At 51.9% G+C, this 25182-nt stretch overlaps 1 protein-coding gene across 5 annotated transcripts in view; it reads left to right on the forward strand.

Moving 5' to 3' along the window:
* SAMD4B (sterile alpha motif domain containing 4B) overlaps nt 1–25182 on the forward strand; it is a 44966-nt gene that overhangs the window by 18329 nt on the left and 1455 nt on the right. For 3 of the 5 annotated variants that reach the window (XM_054697169.1, XM_037516532.2, XM_037516533.2), the window contains exons 2-12: nt 2888–3276; nt 11830–12300; nt 18339–18578; nt 19108–19217; nt 19378–19464; nt 20184–20547; nt 21247–21332; nt 21795–21913; nt 22787–22985; nt 23153–23276; nt 24969–25052. In XM_054697169.1, the coding sequence (XP_054553144.1) occupies nt 3081–3276; nt 11830–12300; nt 18339–18578; nt 19108–19217; nt 19378–19464; nt 20184–20547; nt 21247–21332; nt 21795–21913; nt 22787–22985; nt 23153–23276; nt 24969–25052 (2080 nt within the window). In that variant the 5' untranslated portion in view covers nt 2888–3080. Of the gene's footprint in view, nt 1–1675; nt 1948–2887; nt 3277–11829; nt 12301–18338; nt 18579–19107; nt 19218–19377; nt 19465–20183; nt 20548–21246; nt 21333–21794; nt 21914–22786; nt 22986–23152; nt 23277–24968; nt 25053–25182 lie in introns of those variants that run through there. The other 2 variants (XM_054697168.1, XM_054697167.1) reach the window with 2 other exon arrangements.

The raw sequence follows: 25182 nt of genomic DNA on the forward strand, positions 1-25182 counted from the left end.
AGCGGGGAGCAGAGCAGGCAGAAGGACCGAAGTACACTGCTGAGGGGAGCAGCGGGCGGCAGGAGAGGTCTGCGCGCCATGTGGGACCCTCCTCCGGTGGCTGGGGAGCAGCCGGGGATCGAACCGGCGCCTGGAGCCGCAGAGGCCGCGGGCAGTTTCGCAACCCAGTGCTCAACCGCTGCGCCACCGGGGAGGCCCCAGAATTTGATCTTAAATTAAAAAAAAAAAAAATTAAAGTCCTCTTTGAAAATGACAAAAGCAGTAAGTGTGTACTTGCAACTAGTGCCGTAATACAAAGTTATTAAAGGGAAGAGTGTTAGTAATTCCTTCTTCTCCCCAAGGTAACTACTATAAATAGCTTAGGGTGTTTTTTTCCTGCACCCTTCTTTATAGATATACAGATACTTATGTGTAAGATATGTAAGAGTTTTTGTTTATGATTTTTTTTCCTGTGCATATTATTACACAGCTTATGGATATCCCTCCAGGTCATTAAAGAGCAGGTGCTATGTAGAGATATAGATAACTTTTTTGTATTCTGCTCTCAGAATCAAGCATTTTTCCCCCTAGCTCCATACTGTCCCATTGTATAGGTGGGCTCCGGTTTATTAATTCTTCCCCGTTGAAGGGTCTTCCCGTTGCTTCACTTCTTCAGGCAGCCACTACCAATCGATTAGTGTTAGCCTGTCAGGGAAAGCACATTTGTCACGGCTGAGCCCATCCAGCTCCCTGTCGCGCACATTCTAGAGAAGGGACGCAGAAATTAGCTCAAAGATCAAAGTGAGTCACTAACTGGGGCAGGACTAGAACTGCATTTTCTTGACTTTCAGCATTTCCTATATCCCATATCGCCTCTGTAACTTGGTGTCATCTACCCTGATTCTCCTCTGGGGTGAAAATACAAATCTAGTTCTTCAGATAGTCTTAAGTCTGGCCCGCCACTCTCCCTGAGTCTTGTCTTCTCTGGGGGAAATTTCTCCAGTGCCTTTGGTTTTTTCTCTTAAGGTTTCCAAATCCCTTTACTATTCTGTGGGCCGTTTATCTTCTCAGGGTATTAGAAGTCCCAAGTGTGGCTTCCATGTTTGTGCCTTTTTAGCCATTCATTCATTCAACCAACAGAGTACCTTGTACGTGCCAGGCATTCTGCTGGGCACTAGGAGAATGTAGCTTGCATTTTGCTGGGCAATAGAAAAAAGCACAAACATAAATGAAGTCTGTGGATGTCAAATTATATAAAAGAAATCAAATAGCATATAATAAGGACAACGGAGAGACTCCTTAGTTTGGAGAACCGTGGACGATCTCTCTGAGGAAGTGACATTGAACTGAGACCTGAGTGACAAGTAGTATCCAATCATAGATAAGTCTGGGGAAAGAGGATTCCAGAAACAAGAAAGAACTTGATACAGGATGAGTTTGGAGAGGCCATAGGAGTCCTGCAGGACCTTGTGGGCCAAGATGAGAAGTTGGGGTTTAGTTTAAATTTTATTTAAGTGCAATGGGAAGTCACTGGAGAATTTTAAGCCAGGGAGGCAACTTTTGATTTTCCATTAAAAAAAAACTCTGCCAATTTATTTAATTTGGAGCTAGGTTTTATCCCTCCCCCCCTTCCCCCGCCCAACTCCCACCCCCACACACTTTTCCTTCTTAATATCTTAAGGGGGTTGATGGCCAGGCCAGTATGCTCTGGTCAGGCGTGTCAGGTGTGTCACTGAGGATCTGAGAGGTGAGTCACAGCCATTGTCTGATGCACCTCAGGGCCTTCCTCAGCAGGAGCGTGGAAATTCAGGGAGATGGCAGTAGCTCCCTAAGACCTAAGCCCAGCCGGTTCAATGGGTCTTTGTATGGGGTTCTCAGTTCTCTTGGCAGCCAGAGGGGAATGGAGCCAAATGTGGTTTGGGGATGGAGCCAAAGGCACTGGTCACAAGAGAGACAGACAGGGGAAATGTGAGTGGAGACCTGGAGCTTGAGACACTGAGAAAAAAGTTTTCAGAGTAGTGTCCAGAAACCAGTCAGCTGAAGAATAGGCCTGTTGTCTGCCTAGTTGACGTAGTGCCTGTCTAAAAGAGGAATTTGTCCGCCTTCTTGCTCAGGAGTTTTTGACTTTTGTTTCCCTTTCTCTGTTTGGCATCCTCCTGGCTCTTAAGAGTCTGGATGACAAGCTTGAATCTCTGGGAGTGAAGGGGACCTTCCAACTCAGAGGGATTGGGTCGGGAACAGCCTTAGGACAATGAAGAGGAGTGGGAGAGTGTCACTTCAAAGCCGAGATAGGTGGGATCTGAGAGATCAGAGCTGTTCCTATTTCAGAGTAGGAGAGCTAGGTTGAAGGTGGAGCGATGCCCTATTCAAGATCTTTGAAAAGGCCTCTGTCCACACTCTGTCTTTAGGCCCCCAGAAAGTTACTTATCAGGTAGCTATCCACATACCTGACATCCCTCCTGGGGTCACCACCCCTTCACCCACCCACATCCTAACCTTGTGAGTCTTAGTTTGAATTAATAGAGTCCATGGTGTGCTTTTAGCAGGTGAACAGTCTCTCTGTGTACCTCTCAGAGGAGGTGGCCAGAGACTGGCAAGGTTGGGAGAGCACACGCTTGCTTAGTTATGTCAAACGTCTGTTTAGTAGTATCAGCTGGGAGCATTCTCCATGAAATCAGATCTTCTCCCATGGTGCACAGCCTTTCCTCTCTCCCATTTCTGGAAAATATTACTCCCTGCTTTAAATCTGCTTCCTTTGGCTCTGTGACATTCAGACCTTAGTCTCTGGGATAGATTTCTGAGTCCCAATCAGCCCTTTCCCCTGGATTTGGAGATTGAAGGGTCCCGTTGGTCAACACTCACTAAGTTAGTTTCACCTCCTGATTCTCCCTGACTTCCTTGCTTCCAGGAGCCTGGAGAGGTGTGGCTGGACCAAGACCTCCCCCCGATGTGAGCAGGTTTCCTCCTCTTCACCACGCTACGGAGCATCTTCAAGCCCTGGCCTTCAGGGGAGAGGTAACAGGAGCTCAGAGCCGAGACCATGTGACGGCGCTGGCCCTCGCCACCGCCGTCCCCCCCACCCTGGCCCCAGGCCTGGCACCATGATGTTCCGAGACCAGGTGGGCATCCTTGCTGGCTGGTTCAAGGGCTGGAATGAGTGTGAGCAGACAGTGGCCCTGCTGTCGCTTCTGAAGCGAGTCACACGCACCCAGGCCCGCTTCCTGCAGCTCTGCCTGGAGCACTCGCTGGCAGACTGCAATGACATCCACCTGCTGGAGTCGGAGGCCAACAGTGCTGGTGAGTCTTCACCCCCAGAGATGGCAGCACCTGTTACCAGGAGTGCCTATCAAATGGCTGAGGAGGCCAACCTAGCAATGATGCTAAGAAATGTGGGCCCTAGGCTTGCTTGTGGATGGAGAGTCCCTGACCTCCCAGGTTGTCATCCTGGGTCTCCTGGGACAATGTTGCCAGATACCCTCAAGCATGGAGTGGGGGAAGTCTTAAGGAAGGGCAGGGCAAAGTGGAAACAACGCATGGCAGAAGAAAGATCACATAGGGTGACTTGTCTGGGTGGTTAAAAGGAACAAATTCTAAGAAAGGGGAGTGGAAGGAGAACATTCATTTTTTTTCAAGTTTCTGGAGACAATTTTAGGACTCTTCCAAAATCCATGAGTCATTCTATTCTTTTTTTTTTTCATTCTACTATTCTTTACCAACAGAGGCAGATCGGGCTTAAGAAATAAACAACTTTTGTTTTTGTTTTAAAGATTTATTTTATTTATTTATCCATACAAGAACTGAGGTACAGGCCAGAGGTACCGGGGGCGGGGGGGAGGGTGGGTGAGAGGATTCACCAGAGACAGAGTGGGGAGCAGAGCAGGCAGACTGACTGAAATACACTGCTGAGGTGGGCAGCGGGTGAGACAAGAGAGGTCTGCTGCGCCATGTGGGTCAGCTCCCTGGCCGGGATTCGAACTTCTGCTGAAGTGGCTGGGTATAGCCTCATAGGTTGCATCTTAACTGCTTGCGCCACCAGGGAGGACCCTGTTGTAAACTCTTTAGAGTTGTGCCTGGCATGTGATAAACACTCCGTAAGTGTTAGTTTTTGTTTTTATTGTTAATAACATTTAGCCCTCCTAGCAACCCCATGAGATAGGTACTGTTATTACCTCCATTTATCAGCTGAGAAAAATGAGCATGGGCTGCTCGGCCTGGGATTTGGAGCTGGACACAGCGGCCTAACTTCCCTCATCTTGCCAGGCCCGCCTGCCTTAGACAGTAGTCACCTTTGCTATACCGAGTTCTATGCACAAGCCACAGAAGCACAGTGGTTGTGGGGAAAGATGGTTCCTAAGGCCAGAAGTAACACCAGCCCAAGTCCCAGTCTGGTGGACGTTGATGGCAGCAGGAACACAGTTCACCTGCAGCAGGCTCAGAGATCAGCCATTCACACCCCTTTTCTTCACCCTCCCTAAAACCCCTTTCCTCTGGCACCAGAAGTGGGAGTTCTAAGGTTGTGGTATACCTGTACCCCCAGAGTGGTGGCTCCTTTGGGAGCAGGTCATTATCTGGCACAGCTTTGTCACACATCACCACCGCCCACTGAGCAGGTGAATGGGCACTGGGTGCTAGTCTGGTTGTCTATCAGAATCACCAGTGGTGTTTATTTGTTTATTATAGTTTTGGCTTTTGCTTTTAAACTTTGTATTAAAATCAAGCCAAGTGAAGGGACAATCTCCCTTCCAGACTTTCACAGTCCTAATTTATGTGTTTTGTGAAATAATCTGTGCATGTATGAGCACACACATGTTCTCCTTCCAGCCTCTTCACTGTTTTAACACAGAGCAAAATACAGTGCCTGCTAACCAATTTGCTTTTTTCACTTAACAACATAGCTTGAAGAGCATTTCGTCATCAATCTGTGTATGTGGATCTCATTGCTGTTACTATCTACATAATAGGACTAGAGAACATTTATAGAGCCCTGCCTGTGTACCAAGCAGTGTTTCACTTTTTACCTTTATTACTCCCTTAACCTTCACACGGTAACTCTGTAAGGCGGGTACTACTGTTACCCCATTGTACACGTGAGGGGACCAAGGCCCTGACAAGTTAAGTCACTTCCCCCGGGCTGTACGGCGAGTCGGACAGAGCTGACGTTTAACTTTAGAGCTCTTGCTCTTGGCCAGTGGACTCTACAACGTGGTGTGTTTGGTCTTGCTCGTATAAACAGTGTTGTGATAAGTACCCTTTAAGCATCTCTAGAATAAATTCCTAGGATTCTGTGAACTACTAGTGTGAAATTATGTGCATTTAAAATATTTGATATTAGCACATTGCCCTTGAAAGACATGGAACGCTTTTCACAAAGAACCTGAGCCCCATCCCAAATGGTTTGAATTGAGATGTTGCGGGTAATGCCCAGCCAGAGGGTAGAATTGCCGAGGAGTGAATTGACTCGTGAATCAAAGTTTTTCTCCATAGCGTATGTCAGATGGTGAGGATATAACAAGCCGATATTTAGAGGTAGGGAAAACTTAGAATGAGCCAAGAAATGGAGGGCCATGGTGTATTCCAGAGTCAGCAGGGAGCCTGCCACTTGGAGCAAAGCATGATGGGAGAGCAAAGTGTTTTGTAGGACCTTGAGGTATCTTTCCTAACAGACAGGCATGCTCTAAGACTAAGAAGCTGTTTCCTGTCGTGCACCTACCCTGAAGCACAACAGTCCCTGTCTCGTATTTGTGAGAGAAGGAGCTATTCCTTGGGCCTGGGGGCTGCCTCGTGGGAGGAGCTGTGCGTCCTCTGCCTGTTTCTCCGCTCTCCGTTATGGCCTTGTGTTTCCCACACTTGCATCATTGGCAAGATCACCTGGTGGGTGAAATCTATTTAAATTTCTATTTAATAGAAATCTATTAAAATCCAGATTTCTGTGCCCTCCTACTGAGACCCCTAAGTGAGAATCCTGAGGGGACAGGCCTGGGAATGAGCACCCAGGTTCTTCTGCTGACCAGGCGGTAGTAGTTTGAGAGATGATGACCTGGAAGTGATTCATTTGTCATGGAACAGGAGGTTAGGGATGAGGACACCCGGGAGTTCTAAATTCAGCTCTGTAACTGGCCGCTCTTGTGCCCTGGGCCAGCCCTACCCTTCTTGCTCCTAAGGCTCCATGCCCGGACAGTGAAAGACTTGCTCTAGATAATCTTCAAGGGCTTCTTGGGCTCTGAAGTAATGTGCCAGTGAAGGTGGAGCCACAACTAAGCATAATACTTTGTTTGGGGGCCCAGCTTTTTCTTCTAAAGCACTTAATATTTTACTGGTGGACCCCTCAAAGAGTGTGCCCCTCCCCTCCATCAAGAGAGACACAGCCCACAAACTAAATCTTAAGTTACCTTGGCCCACCAGTCCCTGGGTCAGAGCAGCCGGTGGTGGGACCTGAAGTCCCCCTTTAGTTTTTCAGGTCCCTTCAAGTTAGGCCTGAACAGCAAGGCACAGCGAGGCAGATTTTCTTTCTAGGCTTCTGCTCCATATTTCACCTGCCTTTCTTCAGTTTTCCCAGGGAAGATTATCTGGAATCCACTTTTCCCTGGGCTCAGGTTTGGGTTTAGTCAGAGATGCCTCCCTCCCTGTCTCCTCAGTAAGGGCAGGGAGCACAGAGGGCTTGATCGGGGGGAATGGTTTCCCACCCCAGAATCACCCGAGGGTGGAATAAGAATACTTGGGTCCTGTCCCCAGAGGTTCTGGTATTTTTAACCTCCCTAGTAGCCTCCCGTGTACACTCAGTAAGGAGCCGCTTGTCTTGATACTGATGGTGATTCTGGCCGGGCCCAGAAAGGTGACGAGGGGTTGTCATGTGGCCTCCTGGGAGTGCTGTGGAAGAGGAGCCTGGCCTGAGCTGTCCCTTCCTCCCAAGAACCTGGGGAGGGCCTAGGGGGTAGGAGGAATCCCCCAGCCTGAGAGTCCAGTGTTGGCTTCCTGGAAGCAGAATTTGAGACAATCTGGGGACAGAAACGCAACATAATCCCCCAAGGGTCTCTGGGACAGGGAGAGAGGCCCCTGGTTTCCCTTTCCTGTCACCCCTGTTCCTTCTCCGTGTACTGTCTTCCCTGCCTGTTTGGAGCTAAAACAGTAACCCTGGTCCTCTCACCCTGATGCTCACTTTTGGATCAGCGGGTGGCACCAGGAAAGCTGAAATCCCCTTCCCTCCCTGGTCCTATGGCTTCCTGGGCCACATTTCCTGTTCCTCTTCCCTCCTGTCCTTAGAGTCTGCATCCAGATGATTGAAGCCCCTCCCTCTCTGGCTCACTGAATCTGGGTGGGGAAACTGAGGTCAGGATGAGGCTGTGGCCGAGTGAGTCACCAGAGAGCTCAACTCTGATGCCTCCACCCTCCCCTTTCAAGCTCTACTGACACAGTTCATCAAACAAAAATGTAAGCCCCCAGCCCTCCCCCATTTTGTGTGAACTGGGGTGAGGCAGAGAAGGACATGTTTGGAGCCAAACCCCAGTTCCCTTGACTGGTGCCTGAGGCTGCCACGATGGTTGCAACAGCCCAGCACATAAAAATGGGTTTGCTCTTACGGCAGTCTCCAAGATATATTTAGCTCCTGTGGTTTGCCAGAACCCAGGGTCATGACCTACTTAGCTCTGGTCACCTGGCCAAGCAGGGCGCTCACATGTACAGTCTGTTCATGCTCGCCACGCATATGGATTCCAGGTTTGCACTTGGTGAGAAGCAGCCATTGGCGTCATGGCATTTCCCCTGCCCCCTCCTCCATCCGCCCACCTCCAGAATTTCATCATTGCTTGTTGTGCCTCCAGTTCAGAGGAACCAGAGACATAGTCTGGTTTTGGTAAATAACCACCCCTATCGGGAATCTTAAGGGGGAGGCCCATATATGCCCTCCTACATGAATTGCTCCCCCTACCCCAAAACAGGGTTGGCTGTAGATCTTTAACCAGGAGCAACTATAGTAAAAATGTCTGGAGCCAGGTGCTTTGCAGTGTTGTCCCATAGACTCTTACAATAGTCCTGTATGTAAGCGCTTTTACTTCTCACTGTACAGAAAAGGAGCCCAGGGCAGAGAGGTTAAAGGCCTGGCCCACAGTTGTGTTGGCCTAGGTCGTAGAGGCAGAACTGGATTTCAGATCTAGGCAAATTTGTCTATTGAACTTGTTTTTACTCCATCTACTCTGCTAGGACATGGGCAGGGTGACCTGAGGTCCAGGGATCCTAGACATGGGACATCCTACACACGTAGACACCACTGTCTTCCAGGGGACCATCTGGGTTCAATTGTGCAGGTATTCATTGGACCTCTGCTGTGCCTCAACTCTGTGCCAGACTTCTCTGATCTGGGCAGGAGACTAGAAGTTCCATCCCCACCCGTCATCTGCAGCCCCAGCTGGGCTCACCCCAAGGGGCCTGAGGCTGCTTAAATTCCTTGGCCCAGTTCCAGTGCTCACTGATGCTTCCCAGTCATGGGAGGCCCACCCTCCCCACCACACTGCCTCACAGACACACGAACACACATTTCCCCAGGGTCAGCCTCCATTTGTTCAAAACCACTCTTCCCTTTTCCACAGCAGAACAAGGTCCTTCATTGAGCCCAACCCTTGGGGCTGTTCTGTCACATCCCCTGGCAGTACCAGAGGAGAAGCTGTGTCCCTCAGCCCTGGGGTCCTGGCAGTACTCTGAAGTGGGGGAGGGATTAGACAAGGCCGCTCTCTGTCCCAGATGCTTCTGGCTACCCTTCGAGGCCTAAACAACAACGATTGAGAACATCAGGATAGGGCTGAAGGGGTAGGCAAGCTGCAGGAGGAGGAGGGAGAAAAATACCAATCCTTGAGTCCCACACTGAGTGCTCACTGTGGTCAGACTGGTGCCTTCCATGCAGGTTGTCTCCGTTAACCTTCAGAGCAACCCTGTAATCCCGCTTTTACAGAAGGGACGCATATTGCCCGGACAGCTTCATGACACAGCTGGGGTGCAGGTCCTTGACTTTCTGTCCCTAGTCTGAGTCACTGTTTCTTCCTTCTCATGACGAACTAAAAACTCTGGGACTAAGCCCAGGGACATGGGGTAGCAGGGAGTTCCTTCCCATGTGATCCAGGGCCAGATCCAGATGGAAGGGAAAGGTGAAGGCTCCCTAATGCCAAGAAGGCCTGTCCCACCTGGGAAAGATCTCTGGATATGGGAATGACAAACTGCTTCTTGGTCATGGGGAGCTGGGTCGAGAGAAGACAGATGGAGGAGGGGTGTTTCCTAGACTTGAGTGGCAGTTCCAGAAGGGGAGCTGCGAAGCCAGGGATGGGGATAGAAGAGATTTGGTGGCATTGGAGAGATTGTAGAGGGCTGTGGGCGAAAGTTTCTCTCAGTTCTAGAGGTGGACAGACCCGGCTTCAGATCTCAGTTGTCCCAGTGGGGAAATGACTTCACCTTCCTTAAAATGTTTTTCCTCGTTTACAAGATGGGAATGCTTTAAACAAGGTTGAGGTGAGGCTGAAAAACCGGCTTGTCTTTAGCATACAGCACATACATAGCAAATACTCAATAAAAACTATTCATATTTACTATCATCAATAATTTCTATCATTTGTAGTAGTGTTAGTAGTTGTTTTGGCCATTACTGTGGGCATAGCATACGTGGATGACTATGAATAAAGGGATAAATCCCTGGATACTTTAAGAGGGGTTTTCTAGGAAGCTTGAAGCAGAGTGGCATAGGCCAAGAAAATGTCCTATTATATGACCAGGAGGTGAGAGTTTTGTGTGATTCATTTTCTTAGAGCTACAAATTGAAGCAGAATTAGAATTTATGTGGATTCCCTGGCCATAGATTTCCACACAGGTCATTAAGAGAGAGAAATGTATGAAAGGCGTGCTAAATCATGTTTATACGAGGTTCAAGTTGCCAGGCATCTGGCCTATAGTGAGGACAGAGGGATCTAAAGATCCTTAGAATCTTAAGCCCTTAGGAAGTTGGATTGAGATGCCATCAGATGTAGAGTAACCCAGACTGGGGGTTACTTGACACCCAGATGCCTGGGATTCTGAGCCATTCCTTACATAGGTTCCATTTCCAGCCTCTCTGTGTCCTGGGATGGTAGCTTGTGCTTTTAGAATCTCTGTGGGATGGCACAGCAGACCTCTCCTGGTGCCCGCTGCTCCCTTCAACGGTGTATTTTAGTGGTTCTGCCTGTTCTGTGAGTCCTCTGGCCTGCACCCCAGTTCTTATATGCATAAATAAATTTTAAAAATAGAATCTCTGTGGGTATTTGAAAGAAAGGAGCCACAGTAAGGTATAATAATTGTGATGCTAGAGATAGCATTGGATATTTACTGAGGATTTACTTTGTGCCCAACTTTGTATGTGGGTCTCACTTAATTCATAGCAACCATACTAAGTAGGAAAGATTGTGAGCCTCACTGTACAGATAGATAAAGTAGAACCCAGAGAAATGATCACATTTCACATTTGCCCTGAGCCACATGGTCAGTTAATGGAAGAGAAGGGATATAAGCCACATCTCTGCATGTTGTTTTGCCTCACCCACCCCTGTGTCCAGGTGGTCAGCTCCTTGGCCCCACCAGTAGCCTCATAGCTCATCTCTCTTGCTGGGTGTTTGCAAATTATTGTCTTGACTACAGGTGTGAGCTCAGTTATCCAAGAGTGAGGGCAGATTTGGCACCAGCCCTTGATAAATTGTCTCTTTTCGCCAGTGTGGGTATTTGTCTTCTTCCTTTGCCTTGTCAGCATTATCCCCATCCTGACCCCACTGAGCTCGTCATAGATGTGTGAATAGGGTTTTCAAGGAAGATAGACCTGTACCAGTTCCTTCCCAAAGCCTACTTTATGTGGCCAGCCGAGGCTGTTATCTTGGAGAGCTCTCTTCTGGGTTGAGAGGGTAAACCTGGTTAATCTCCCCAGGATACACTCAGGCCTTTATGGCGTGAGTTGGGAAGGAGATATCACCAGGTCACTCCTGCCGTGGAGTCAGGAGACTCTTGCAGGCTACAAACTTGGATCTCAGCAGCTTGAATTTGGAGACTTAAAGGGCCCAGAGAAGATGGAGGTGTCCCGAGCTCAGTTTTTATCTGGAGAAAAAGAAAGTGGGAGTACCCTGGAAATGAAGGTGATGTTGAACTTGAGTCTAATGGTGCTGGTTGCCATTGTAAGCTCCTGGTCAGGAAGATGACATGCTGGTGTGCTGTAGGAAGGTATCTCCATTTGGGGGTGTGGGACAGATTAGAGGGGAGAATCTAGAAGTAGAGAGTCCAGTTAAAGTACAACAGCAAGCATTTATTAAATGTTCTGCAGCCACTTGTCATTCTTTATTAGCTCGTTGACTCTCAGAGCAACACTGCCAATTGGGTACTATAATTATCTCCAGAATTTTTCAGGTAAGGAAGTCAGTGATCTTGAGTTTCAAGGTGATTTCCCCAGGGTCCAGTTAGTAGGTTGGGGAGTCCAGACCACCTGATTTCAGAGTCCAAGCTTTTCACCACTATATCCCAGCGTCCTCTCCGGTCAGCAAGGAGGCGGGTTTGATAGTCAGGGGATAAGGGGTGGAGGCCATGAAAATGACCGGTGGGAATACAGCAAGACGAGCAGGCGTAGAGGTAGCAGGAGGAGCTTGACTGCAGAAAAGCATGTGTGGTTGGGAACTACAGTAGGTTTTTCTCAGTGGAACCGGGAAAAATTACTGGTAGCAAGGCTGAGTGTGTTTGATCTTATGTGAGCAAGAAGGTCAGAGATCGTGAAAGGAGAAGGGAGGCGAGATTGGAGCTGAGGGAGCAAGCTAATGGCAGCCCTCATGGCTTCCCTGACATCCCTTTTTGTCCCCTCCGCAGCCATCGTCAGCCAGTGGCAGCAGGAGTCCAAAGAGAAGGTGGTGTCCCTGCTGCTGTCCCACCTGCCCCTCCTTCAGCCAGGCAACACAGAGGCCAAGTCGGAGTACATGAGGCTGCTGCAGAAAGTGCTGGCCTACTCGATTGAGAGCAACGCCTTCATCGAGGAGAGCCGCCAGCTGCTCTCCTATGCCCTCATCCACCCAGCCACCACACTGGAGGACCGCAACGCACTGGCCCTCTGGCTGAGCCACCTGGAAGAGCGACTGGCTAGTGGCTTCCGCACCCGGCCCGAACCCACCTACCACTCTCGCCAGGGCTCAGATGAATGGGGGGGGCCTGCAGAGCTGGGCCCTGGAGAGGCAGGACCAGGCTGGCAGGACAAGCCACCCCGGGAAAATGGACACGTGCCCTTCCACCCACCCAGCTCGGTGCCGCCAGCCATCAACAGTATTGGGAGCAACGCAAATGCAGGTGAGGGGGTGGGGATCCTAGGGGAGACGTGCCTGCTCGAAAAGGGTCAGATTGGGATTTCTCTTCACCACTGCATGGCCCTGGGCAAGTCACATAACCTCTCTAGACCTCAGCTTTATGAGGCAGTGAAGAGGCTTTGAATTAGCATTCCTAGAGCTATATGTGACCCTGCAGACATATTTTATTGAGCCCAAACTCAACAAGACTCTTGTTTTTTAGTAAATGAAGTGATAGTAGGTGTGGGGAATTTTTCCCTAAAAATCTAGGTTTTAGTTTCTCTTGAAAAATCAAAAGCCCCTATTCCTGGTAGCAATAATAATGAGTTGAGAGGAACTTTTTTTTTTTAAAGATTGATTTATTGAGCCTCCATGGTGGCACAGCGGGTTGAGCACAGTGCTGTGAAGCTGTCCGCAGCCTCTGCAGTGTGGGTTCGATTCCCAGCCCGCCAGAGAGATACCCACATGGTGTGGCAGACCTCTTCTGTCTCGCCCGCTGCCTGTTCTGCTCCCACTCTGTCTCTGGTGAATTCTCTCACCCTCATGCTGCTCTTGTATAAATAAAATAAATCTTTTTTTAAAAAAAGGGTTTATTTATTTATGCATGTAAGAACTGGGATGCAGGCCAGAGGTGGAGTATTCACCAAAGACAGAGTGGGGAGCAGAACAGGCGGATCGACTGAAATACACTGCTGAGGGGAGCAGCTGGCGAGACAGGAGAGTGGTAGGTCTGCTGTGCCGTGTGGGTAGCTCCCTGGCTGGGGATCGAACTCGTGCTGCAGTGGCTGTTGATAGCTTGATAGCGCTGAGACTTTACCCCTGCGCTACCAGGGAGGCCAAAGAAGAACATTTTTAGGTTTATCTAAAATTGTGTGCCAAACTGCATGCCTTGCTTTAAAAAAACATTGCGATGGAGTTGAATACTAGTCATCCCCTTTAGCCCTGCACATGTGCCCAAATTGACCTACTCCCTTTGGGCCTGTCTGATACTTTTCCAACTTCTGAAGACATTGGGTTCATGATCATGATCTGACATTCTGCATTTTTGTATATGGTCTCAATTTATAGCCTTATTTCTGAGGTACCTGTTTGTAAGCCTAATCTTCCCAGATGTAACTCATGCTGCAAGGTACTGGTTAGTGATCATGGATGACATTGTTGAGCGTTGACTCTGCTCTTTGGCCAGCACTTTTCAGATCGGATCTCATTTAATTCTCATCATTATTACATCATTAGCTCCATACTACAGGTAAAGACACTGAGGCTCAAAAATGGTGAAGCTATGAATTCAAGGTCACACAGAGTAAGTGGTGGGAACAACAGAAGTTCACACCCAGGGATTCTGATGCCAGAACTTGCCTCTGACTGCTGAGCTGTCTTACCAACTAAGTGGTCTTGAAACCACTTGAAAAGGCACCCTTAGGATAAATACCCTGGAGACTGCAACAAGTAGGACGAGCTGATATTCCAGTCAGGTTTTTTTTTTTAAGATTTATTTTTTTATGCATATAAGAACTGGGGTACAGGCCAGAGGTGGGAGGGAAGGAGGTGAGAGGATCCACCAGAGACAGAGTGGGGAATAAAACAGGCAGATCTACTGAAATACATTGCTGAGGGGAGCAGCGGGCGAGACAGGAGAGGTCTGCCGCGCCATGTGGGTTGCTCCCTTGCCGGGGATCGAACTCATCCTGCAGTGGCTATAAATAGCTTCTTAGGTTGCGTCTTAACCCCTTGCATGACCAGGGAGGCCCTCCGGTCAGTTTTTTTAACACTAGTTAAAATGAACAGGAAAGGGAAGCTTTGATAAGGTGACATGACCTTAATCAGGGCAAGAGGTTTCTGAGACTAAATGTTAGGGTAGCTGGGCCCTTTAGCAGGCACTGGCTAAAGCTGGCCTGGAGAGAGTAACAGTGAAATGTCATTTGTGTCACTGGGTGGGATGAACCCTGGGTCTCTGTTGCACAGCTATGTGGCACATGGTAACTATCAGTTCCCTCTGACCCTGTTTCTTCTCCAGCTAAATATAGATGCCCTGTTCACCTGCCTCCTCCCAGGCGCGGGCAAGAATCAGGGAAGATGGAGGGCTAGGAGGGCTTGTCTGACAACTCAAGGCATCTTGGCTCCTGTTTTTCAGTCTTAGAGCATCAGTTTCTGAGTTCAGATTGGGAGGACATATAAATAGTGATGATTCTAGTTAAAATACACTGACCAATGGGCTTCCTGGTGACACAGGTGGTTTAACACAGCACCCACATGGTGCAGCAGACCTCTCGTGTCTCGCCCGCTGCTCCCCTCAGCAGTGTATTTCAGTCATTCTGCCTGTTCTGTTCCCCATTCTGTCTCTGGTGAATCCTCTCACCCCCCCACACCTCTGGCCTGTACCCCAGTTCTTGTATGCATAAATAAATCTTAAAAAAAGTAAAATGTTACCTATGTTATATTGAGAAATAGTTGTTTTTTAAAAAGTTTTATTTATTTATGCATACAAGAGCTGGGGTATAGGCCAGAGATGCGAGGGGTTGAGAGGATTCACCAGGGACAGAGTGGGGAACAGAACAGGCAGAGTGACTGAAATACACTGCTGAGGGGAGCAGCGGGTGAGACCAGAGCGGTCTGCCTCGCCGTGTGGGTTTCTCGCTGCCCGGCCGGGGATCGAACTTGTGCTCCAGGGACTGTGGATTGCTTCATAGTGCGGTACTTAACCCCTTGTGCCACCAGGGAGGCCCAAGAAATAGTTTTTTTTTTTTTTCTTTCTTCTTCTTCTTTTTTTTTTTTTTTTAATACAAGAGCTGGGGTACAGTGCAGATGCACTGGAGGGTGAGAGGACTCACCAGAGACAGAGCAGGGAACAGAACAGGCGGACTGACGAAATACATTGCTGAGGGGAGAAGCAGGCGAGATAGGAGAGGTCTGCTTGCCATGTGGATTGCGCCAAGGCCAGCGGGGATCAAACTGGCACTGCAGAGGTTGCAGACAGCTTCACAGTGCTGCGCTCAACCCCCTGTACCCCTAGGGAGACCCCCGAGAAATAGTTTTAAAAAAAAAATACACTGACTTGCCAAGAGCTGTTCTGAGAACTTTATACCTGTAAATTCATTGGCTGAGTCACAGAAAAGTAACTTGCCCAAAGTGATATAGCCAGAATTTAAGTCCAGGCAGTCTGGCTCCACAGCTTATACTCTTTACTATGCTGCACTGCCTCTGCCTAAAAGTGACCCTCCTAGAGATACTCAGCCTCATCAAGGGGAAGGGTCATCCATGCAGGGAGCCCATACATTTCTTCAGGGTCCCACAATGGGACCAGCAGCTCTTAAAGGACCAGACTAGGATTTGAACCAGAAGAGAAAGAGGAGTTGGGTGTTCCAGGCAAAACACACAGCATGAATTAAAGGCATCATTGGCAAGCTGAGGTGTGGCAAGTGGAGGTGTGCAGGCAGAGGTCTGACTGGGATGGACAGGTACAAGGATTTCAGTGAGTAGCAGCAGTTGCAAATATCTGTGCTTCCCATGTGCCTGCCTGTCTTGGCAGAACTTCACCTGGAATGGAGGCAGAGGGGCGAGTGCGGTGACTTGTCGAGGAGCACAGGTCCTGCTTAGTAGGTGGCAGAGCTAGCTTTTGCACTCAGATCTGTCTTGACTCCCAGATCTCCGTATATTCGAGAACCACATTCTGGGGGGCCTTGAAGGATAGAATGAAGGTTTTCAAATTCAAGCAATTGCAGGAAACAGGAAACCATTAAAATATTTTTGAGTGGGGAGCAGGGATTGGCCTGTAGGGACAGGCAGGGTAGGTTTGGGGTGCTGCCAAGGACAGACCAGAGTTTCTTGGAGAGAGTGAGGCCCTGGATCTCCAGCCGGCATTCCTGTTTTTATAGTTCTCGTACTGTGGCCAGCCTCCACCCCAGCTCGGGGCCAAGCAAGGCTCCTCAGGAACTGCACACTCGTTCTAATCAGGGTAATTTCCTGCCCTCTCAGCCTCGCCTGCCCCCTTACAGACTGAGAAGGGAAAAAAGGGATGTGGGGCACCTGAGGGTCCCCCAGGGCCCAGCGTGTGCTATCCTCTTGTGGGAATCCAGAGATTTGGAAGGAGTCCTAAGTAGAGGACCCCAAAGGTTATGGACAGGGGTGGAGACTGGCCTTTAGGGGATGAGTTAATGCACTGCTCGCTCCCTCAGGTGATTTCCTAGCTAGGAGCACAGATGTTGTCATTGATAGAAAGCGCTGGTCGGCCTTCCTGTGTGGGGCGTCCATGGGCACTGGCAGGAATCCCAGCCTTTCCATCAGAACTGGGCTAGCCTTCTCTCTCTGCCTCTGCTCCCTGTGGGAACTGGGGCAAAGGGCTTCCGTTCCCCCAGCTTCGATATTCTCACCTACCTACAGTGAGACTTTCTGGTTTTGTTTCTTTTCCTTTTTCTTTGACTTGGGTACTTCTAGATTCCCTTTGTGAAGCCCAGGAACCCCCTTGACACCCTTGGTACTGTGGGTGTCATCCCTTTGGCGTGTATGAAATTTTAAGGGCTCCTGTGTGTCATACCCTGTGCCTAGTCCTGGGCATGCAAAGATGCCTGGGGAGCCCTGGGAACACAACGAGGCAGCCGCTGAGTCGGGGAATGGCTGAAATGACTAGAAGATAAAGGTGGAAGGGTGGGGAACCAGACCGAGGAGAGAGTGTGTGCAAAGGTCTGGAAGCCTGTGGGAACCTACCCTGTCTGGAGCATGATTAAAAATCAAGCTGAAGGGCCTCCCCGGTGGTGCAACAGGTTGAGCGCAGTGCTGTGAAGCTGCCCACAGCCTCTGCGGCACAGGATCGATTCCCGGCTGGCCAGGGAGCAACCCACATGGCGCAGCAGACCTCTCCTGTCGCGCCTGCTGCTCCCCTCAGTAGTGTGTTTCAGTCAGTCTGCCTGTTCTGTTCCCCACTCTCTCTGGTGAGTCCTCTCACCCTCCCCATGCCTCTGGCCTGTACCCCAGCTCTTGTATAAAAATAAATAAATCTTAAAAAAAAAATTAAGCTGGATCCCTCTACAAGAATGGGATGGGTGCTGGAGGGCGTGAACCGTCCTGTAGAAGAGGGCTAAGACAGGAAAAATCTTTGGGAGGTGGTAAGGTGCAACAAAAGGGAGTTGAGGAAGCAGTTTATATGTACTTCATTTGCTGACTTTGCAAGAACTAACGAAGCCAGGCCCACTCTAATTACTGAGGATATGGTAATGTTTAAGACAGGATAGGTGTCTGCTGTACGGGCCTTCTGTTCTAACAGGGGCATAACATTAATAACTAGGTAAGATCATTTCAGGTTGCAATCGATACGGGAAGGTGATAAGACAGACTGATAGGCTAGAGCGATCAGGACTCAGGGGAGGAGGCAGCCACAGGTTCATGGAAAGCCTCCAAAGAGGTGATGCTGGAGTTGAGACCAGAGGAAGCCTACTGCTAGGATCAGGAGGTAAAATTGGGAAGAGGCTGGTGTGTTCCAGGAATAAACCGCAAGGTGATGGGGAAGGGAGATGCGGGGGGCGGGGGGGCGACAAGCAGAGGCGAGGAAGGCTTGAACTGAACAGTGAGGAGTTGTAGGAGATGATAGGAGAGAGATGAACAGAGCCCGGGTCTTTCAGGGCCTCGTAAGTGTGTGGAAGATGTGATGTAGTCTCAGCATGAAGAGAAGCCACGGCTGGTATTTAAGCTGGGACTCAGGATTGACATGGTCAGCATGACCAAGTTTTGAGAACGACAAGTAAGACTTCGGTGAGGTGAATGAGCCGAAGGAAGAATGAAGGCCGGGGACTAGGGAGGAGGTCGTGTCAGTCATTCCAGTGAGAGGCACCAGTGACGGGCCTGGGTTGCTAGCATAGCAGTTCAGAGAAGTGACTGGCAGCTGGCCGATGGGTTTGATACAGGAGGTTAAAGAACAAGAAGTATCTAGTAGGTGGTTCCTGAAGACCCCAGGGACCCTTGTTGGATTCTGGAGCACTGAGTGGGGTCATTGTCTCCTGTGGTCATGTCTGCGAGCCTGACCTCTTGCCTCTCTTCCCCTCTGGCCAGGTCTCCCCTGCCAAATCCACCCCAGCCCGCTGAAGCGCTCCATGTCGCTTATCCCCACAAGCCCCCAGGCCCCTGGTGAATGGCCGAGTCCAGAGGAGCTTGGGGCCAGGGCTGCTTTCACCACGCCCGACCACGCACCCCTCTCGCCCCAGAGTAGCGTGGCCTCCTCTGGCAGTGAGCAGACGGAGGAGCAGGGCTCCAGCCGAAACACTTTCCAAGAGGACGGCAGTGGCATGAAAGGTACGGGGGCAGGGCAGCACTGGAAAGAGGCTTCTGCAGAACTTAGAGGACAGAGGGGAGCCGGTAGCTGCCTGCTACCCACCTCCTCCCTGGAGTGGGACTGGTCTGAGGGAGGAGCAAGCATACACCCCATGCTTAAGACTCAAGAGTAGCCAGAGAGACCCCATGTCTACCCACAGGCCTGGTTTTGTGGCGAGAGGCCCCACAGAGGCCTTTCTGACAAGGAAGCCAGGTCACAGTGGTAGCTGATGGAGCAGAGGTTCCTGGAAGACTTTGAGAGAGATCAACGAGGTTGTTCCCGTGTGCATTCAGCCAAGCAGCTCGCCAGGGTCAGATGTCCTGATCAGGGAAGGCCACCTGAAAGGGTCTGGCTGGGTGAAAGAAGTCTGAAGCTTGTCCCTTTCCCCCTTCCAGTTCTCTGCAGCTTTTAAGACTGCCTGTGGTTACGCCCGGTCCCTCCCCCACAGCCCCTCTGCTCACCACCAGGGCCAGATTCTTGACCTCACTTCCTCTCTCTCGTTTTCCACAGATGTCCCCACGTGGCTCAAGAGCCTCCGCTTACACAAGTATGCAGCCCTCTTCTCACAGATGAGCTATGAAGAGATGATGACACTGACTGAGCAGCACCTGGAGTCTCAGGTGAAGCCAAGGGGACCATCAGGGAGGTGTTGGAGGTAGCATCATTTTGATACTACCCTTGCAGCCCAAGCCTCCCCTGTTTCTTTGGGCCTTGTTGGGGTACCTCCAGGTACATCAGCCATCCATTACTAGCTTCCCGCCCCTTTTGCCCCTACCACAGAATGTCACTAAAGGTGCCCGCCACAAGATAGCCCTGAGCATCCAGAAGCTGCGCGAGAGACAGAGCGTCCTGAAGTCCCTGGAGAAGGTGAGGTGCTGGTATCCCCATCTCTAGGGCCAACTGGCTACTCCTACCAGTAGACTAAAGGCTCTGGCTCAGCCTTGCAGCCCAGGTGGTTTCCCCACTGGGCTTCCCTGGGCCTGGGGAGACAGGCCCCCAGTGTAGGTCGGGTCACAGGGCTCGCTTGCCTGCAGCTAAGAGACTCCCGCCCCTGTCTGTTCTGGCCTGTGTCTCCAGACTTCTATTGGCTTGATCCCTTCTCTCGCCTTTTATGTTTCCATTTCTTACTGATCTTCCCGGTCCAGCTGGGATGTTTCTGTGTGCATGGACTCTCGTCCCACTGGACTCTTTCTTACCCACTTGTTCTTGCATGTCCAACCCCATTTGCTCTCCTTTTTTCTGTACCTGACATTTTCCCTCTGGTTTCCCACCCCCACCCCACCCCCTTCCGGGTCTTGGTCTGAATCTCTGGTTCTGAATCTGCTTCCATCATAGGGGAATCTGGGAATCTTGCTTTCAGCATTAGCTCGCCATCTCCTGAGCTCTGCTGCGCTGCCTGGGAGGGGCAAGGAGGAGGGTGTGTGCAGATGCGCACGCCCGCAGTGGGCTTGCCTTCCCTTACCTGCCTTCTCCTTGTGCTCATCTCGGGGTCCTAGCAGCCTTCCGCAAACCCTGCCTGTGTAGTTATGCTTCATAGCTGTGGAGGCTGAGGTGGGGTTCTGCGCCCCCCCCTCCTTTCCACCCAGGATGTGCTGGAAGGCGGGAACCTGCGAAACGCGCTACAGGAGCTGCAGCAGATCATCATCACCCCCATCAAGGCCTACAGTGTCCTCCAGGCCACAGTGGCTGCCGCCGCCGCTGCCGCCGCCGCCGCCGCCACCTCCGCCTCTACTGCCAAGGATGGGGGCTGTGGGGACCCATCGCTGCCAGGTGCTGAACCTCCCCTGGCTCATCCCAGCACAGATAAGGGCACTGAGGCCAAGGACCCTCCAGCTGCAGAGAGCTACCCCCCTCCACCAGCTCCGGCTCCCACTGATGGTAGTGAGCCTGCCCCAGCTCCCGTCGCGGACGGAGACATCCCCAGCCAGTTTACACGGGTGATGGGCAAAGGTGAGACTGAGGGCCTGGCAGAAAGTTCTGGGATGGTAAGCTAGCGAACCTAGGCATTAGGGATCAGAGCTGTGTTAAATGCTGGGAACTGGACTTTGAGGAGCATCCCAGGGACTAGAATACTGCAGACAGTGGCTGAGGTGATTGGGGGGTGGCAAGGTCCCCGCCCTCAGGTATGTCCAGGCTGTTGGTGGGAGAGAGCCTTCACCCTCTCTGACCTGAGCAGAAGACTAAGTGTCGGTGGAAACGGCAGGCAGTAAAAGAGGAGCAGATAAGGTGAATCCAGTGGTCCTCAGAGGGAACTTGAAGTCCAGGGGATGGAGATGGTGCAGTTCTTAATGGGTCCGACCTGCCTTGACACAGCGTGGCTTAGCCGCCTTTTCACATGGATGGTTTCTTTTAGCTGTGTGACCCTGGGCAGGCGACTCAGCATCTGTCTCTCAGATTCATTAGACTGAAAATGATGCCTACATTGTTGAGATTGTTGCAAGAGTTATCTGCTTGTGCCAGGCACTGTGGTGGGTGCTGTACAACACTTTACATATTCTGAGCCAGATGCCATGCCAGCCCCCTAGTGGGTGCTCATCCATGCTGAGTTTCCTGACCCTCCTTATGCACCAATCCATCTGGGGCCAGGGAAGCTGGAGCATGGCAGAGGGCATGCTGGGGACTAACTTCCTGCCTTTCTGGTGTCCCCAGTGTGCACCCAGCTGCTGGTGTCCCGACCGGACGAGGAGAACATCACCAGTTACCTCCAGCTCATCGAAAAGTGCCTGACTCATGAGGTGAGGCCTTCTCTGGGGCTCCGAGAAAGTGAAAATCTGCCCAGTCCTCAGGACCACCATTCCTTATGTGGCCAACAGGGTGCCCACCCGCCTCTCCAGCCCCCCTCTCACAGTGCTGGCTTCCTGGATGCCCTGTCTGCTGCTGCTCCTCAGAGCAGTTCCTTCCTCGCCAGCAAGAACCCCTCCCTCCCCTCAGCAGGCAGCGTGCACGCTGGCCTCCAACCCCCATAGACTAGGTCTTGTCTCTCCCGTGCCTCTCCCTCAGTGTTCATCTCAGCTTGGGTCACATCTAGCTTCTCCCCAGCTACGCTGTGCGCTTCACATGTGCAGGTCACCTGTGCATCCTGGCCTCGCCTAGCACAGAGCCCTAACCCTAACCCCTAACCCAGTACATACTTGAGTGAATGAAAGGCGGATCCAAAAGACGTGCCCCCCCCCCTTGCTTCACCTCCCTGATTCTAGGCTTTCACGGAGACGCAGAAGAAACGGCTGCTGTCCTGGAAACAGCAAGTGCTAAAGCTCCTCCGAACCTTCCCGCGAAAAGCCGCACTAGAGATGCAGAACTACCGGCAGCAGAAAGGGTAGGCGGTGGCCGGGCGCAGGGATCTTCTCTTCCCCCTGGGCCCTGATTCGGTGACAGTGGTGCCAGGGGTGATTGCGTGCTGGGCTGGGAGTCTGGTTGTACTAAATCTGTCACGGAGGCCCTCCCCGGTGGCGCAGCAGGTTGAGCACAGCGCTGTGAAGCTGTCGGCAGCCTCTGTAGCGTGGGTTCGATCCTGGCCAGCCAGGCAGATCCCACATGGCGTGGCAGATCTCCCGTCACGATGCCCGCTGCTCCCCTCAGCAATGTATTTCAGTCAGTCTGCCTGTTCTGTTCCCCGCTTTGTCTCTGGTGAATCCTCTCACCCTCCTGCGCCTCTGCCCTGTTACCCCGGTTCTTGTATAAAAATAAATCTTTTAAAAAAAAAGATCCTTCCAAAAAAAAAAAAATCTGTCATGGAGTGACTACGCAGTTTTAGAAAGGCCTGAAGACTTTCTAAGAAGAAAATCAGGGTGTTCTTGCTACTAGAACATGGGGTTGGGCTGGCAGAAACCAGCACGCGTCCTGATAACAGGCCCCCTGCCTGTCCCTTGTTCTCGCCTGTGTGCAGCGGGCTCCACAGTCCCTTCTCATCCCAAGTGAACAACAGAAATACCACACTTGGGAACTGAGTCAGGAAAACTACTGACAGTGACCACAAGGGAAGCTTTGTGCACTCCCTGTCTCCCTCCGGGGGTGCTCGTGGGGCAGGCGAGAACAGTGTGTGATGCGGGTACTTGGATGGGGAATCCCCTCGAGGTCAGAGCAGGTCTGTGTTGTGTCCTGCCTGTTGAGGCTGTGGGGGTAGGGGGTAGAAGGTTGGACAGAGGACCCATCAGCCTAAACTGACACCCAGCTTTCTGCTCTCTCACAGCTGGGCATTCGGCTCCAACTCCCTCCCCATAGCTGGCTCTGTGGGGATGGGGGTGGCCCGGCGGACCCAGCGGCAATTCCCAATGCCTCCCCGGGCCCTTCCGCCCAGCAGGATGGGCCTTCTGAGCCCCTCGGGCATTGGGGGCATCTCCCCCCGACATGCCCTCACCAGCCCCAGCCTTGGGGGCCAGGGCCGACAGGTGAGCATGCTGGAAGCAGAGGACTTGGCACTCTTGGGGCTGGGGTGCTTGGGGTGTGTGCCCATACCTTTGCATCCGGGTGGGCCTTGGGCAGGAGTGGGCCCTGCCACACCTGGGGCGGGCCACTCCCTCTCACCTCTGCTTTCTCTCTCCCTGGCCTGGCGCAGAGCCTGTGGTTCGCCAACCCCGGAGGCAGCAACAGCATGCCCAGCCAGAGCCGCAGCTCTGTCCAGCGCACCCACTCGCTCCCGGTCCACTCATCACCCCAGGCCATTCTCATGTTCCCTCCAGGTAAGGTGCCCCCACCCGGGACTCGGCCTTGGTGACACCCTTCGCTGGCCTTACTCTTCTCTTTGACTGTCCCCACACCTCCCCCACTCTGCTCCACTCTCTGCACTCTCCTCCACCCCTTTCACTTTCTCTCAGGTCCTACCTTGCCAGCCCTTCCCCCTACCTTCTGCATTGCTCCCTCCCTGTCATCGTCTGGGTGTTCGTGTGAGATACTCGATTTGGGAGGGTCTGAGGGGTTGCGTCAAAGTTAGTGAAGTCACTGGTGGGGAGCCTCGCCGCCTCGATGAGCCAGGGGATCACATCGGGGCCAGTCGTTACATTCCAGCCCTCTGACGGGTTCTACACCGAAGGGTGTTTGAGGCTGGGGGCACTGATTTCCTCAGTCCACGGGCCTAGTGGGAGATCAGAGTGAGGGCAGAGTGGGCCGAGGGAGGCTGCAGGAGCGCCAGCCCTCCCTCGCTCCATGAGTTCACTCTGCCCTGTGCCAGCCCACTTCTGGGCACTGAGCTACAGAAGCAGATCAGGCTGGCCTGGGATGGGCTGCCTCTGGAGAGATCCTAGGTTTGCAGGTGACCCAATGCTCTTCATGTCATAAGCTGCCAACCTTAGTTCATGAGACGATGTGGCCGTCCAGCTCTCAAAGGCAGGTGTCTTCCATTTCCACCCAGGCGTAGGGCTTTGCATGCAGGAGGCGTCTGTCAGTGCTGCTGAGTGACTGGATAGTTGAGCTACAGGAACAAGAAATAACAACAGTCCTTTTTACTGGTGTGCTGTGTGCTGGGCGGGTTATCACCAGCTTTCCTGTACTGAGGAGTCAGTCCTCTCAGCTTGCACACTTGAGGTCACTGATGCTTTTCCCATCTTATCTGTCGCAAGTCTGGTACTCAGAGAAGACACTTGTCCAAGGTTAAAATAAGTCTTTGTTAGGAGAGACCGGTGGTCTGATTACGGCCTGAGCTCAGCGTTCAGAAGGGATGAAATGAGAGGTGAGGCTGGAGGTGGGAGTAGGGTCTTCTGAACCCAGGTGACAATCTCAGACTTTCTCCCGAGGGCAGTGAGGCGCCAAAGAGGTCTGGGGTGGGACCGGGTCTGCTCAGGGAGGTGGGCTGTTTGCCAGATGCCGGCCCAGGAAGCCCTCTGAGAGGCGGTTTAAGGACAAGCCGCGTGGCTGGTGTCCTGATTTGCCCTGCTGGCCGGGCCTGCCCAGATTGCGTCCTGCCCAGAGGAGTAAGTCCAAGTGGGGACGGGGAGGGTTCTAATTAAGCTTCAGCACCAAGCACAGAACAGATCATCAGTCAGGGAGCACAGGGCTGCCCAGTGCCCAGGGCTGATGCTCAGACTGTGCCCAAGGCAACGTGCAGTGCGTGTCCAAAATAGTCACAGCCTGTGTGTGGCCTCCAGGAAGCTCCCTTAGCTTCATATCCCTTCCTGTGCCGGCAGGGCAGGCTTTTCCTCCCGCCAGGCCTCTGTTCTTGCCACCCTTGCCCCTGCCTGCTCCACTATACACCCAGGCCGTCTCTGCATCTCAGCCCTCAGCCCTCCCATCGCAGTGTGCGCATCTCTCAGGTGCTCTCTCCCCCTCCCTCTCATCTGTGTCAGCCTTTCTCATGCCAGCCCGTCTGGCCTTTTGTCTTCCTGGCTCAACTTCCTACCCCAGTCCAGTCCTCACCACCTGTGTTCTCTCTCACCCAGACTGCCCGGTCCCTGGGCCTGACCTGGAGATCAATCCCACTCTGGAGTCTCTGTGTCTGAGCATGACAGAACACGCCTTGGGTGGTGAGCATTTCCTCTTTCCCTGACCCAGCAGCGTCTCCACCTCTGAACTGAGCAACTCAGAGTCATCCTGAGGGGTCCCCAGGGGAGGCCGGACTCCAGGGAGGGCCTGACTGGGATGACAGGCTCCCTG

This window comes from Talpa occidentalis, unplaced genomic scaffold (assembly GCF_014898055.3).
Source record: "Talpa occidentalis isolate TD23 unplaced genomic scaffold, MPIMG_talOcc4v2.1 talOcc4.17, whole genome shotgun sequence".
Classification (NCBI taxonomy): domain Eukaryota; kingdom Metazoa; phylum Chordata; class Mammalia; order Eulipotyphla; family Talpidae; genus Talpa; species Talpa occidentalis.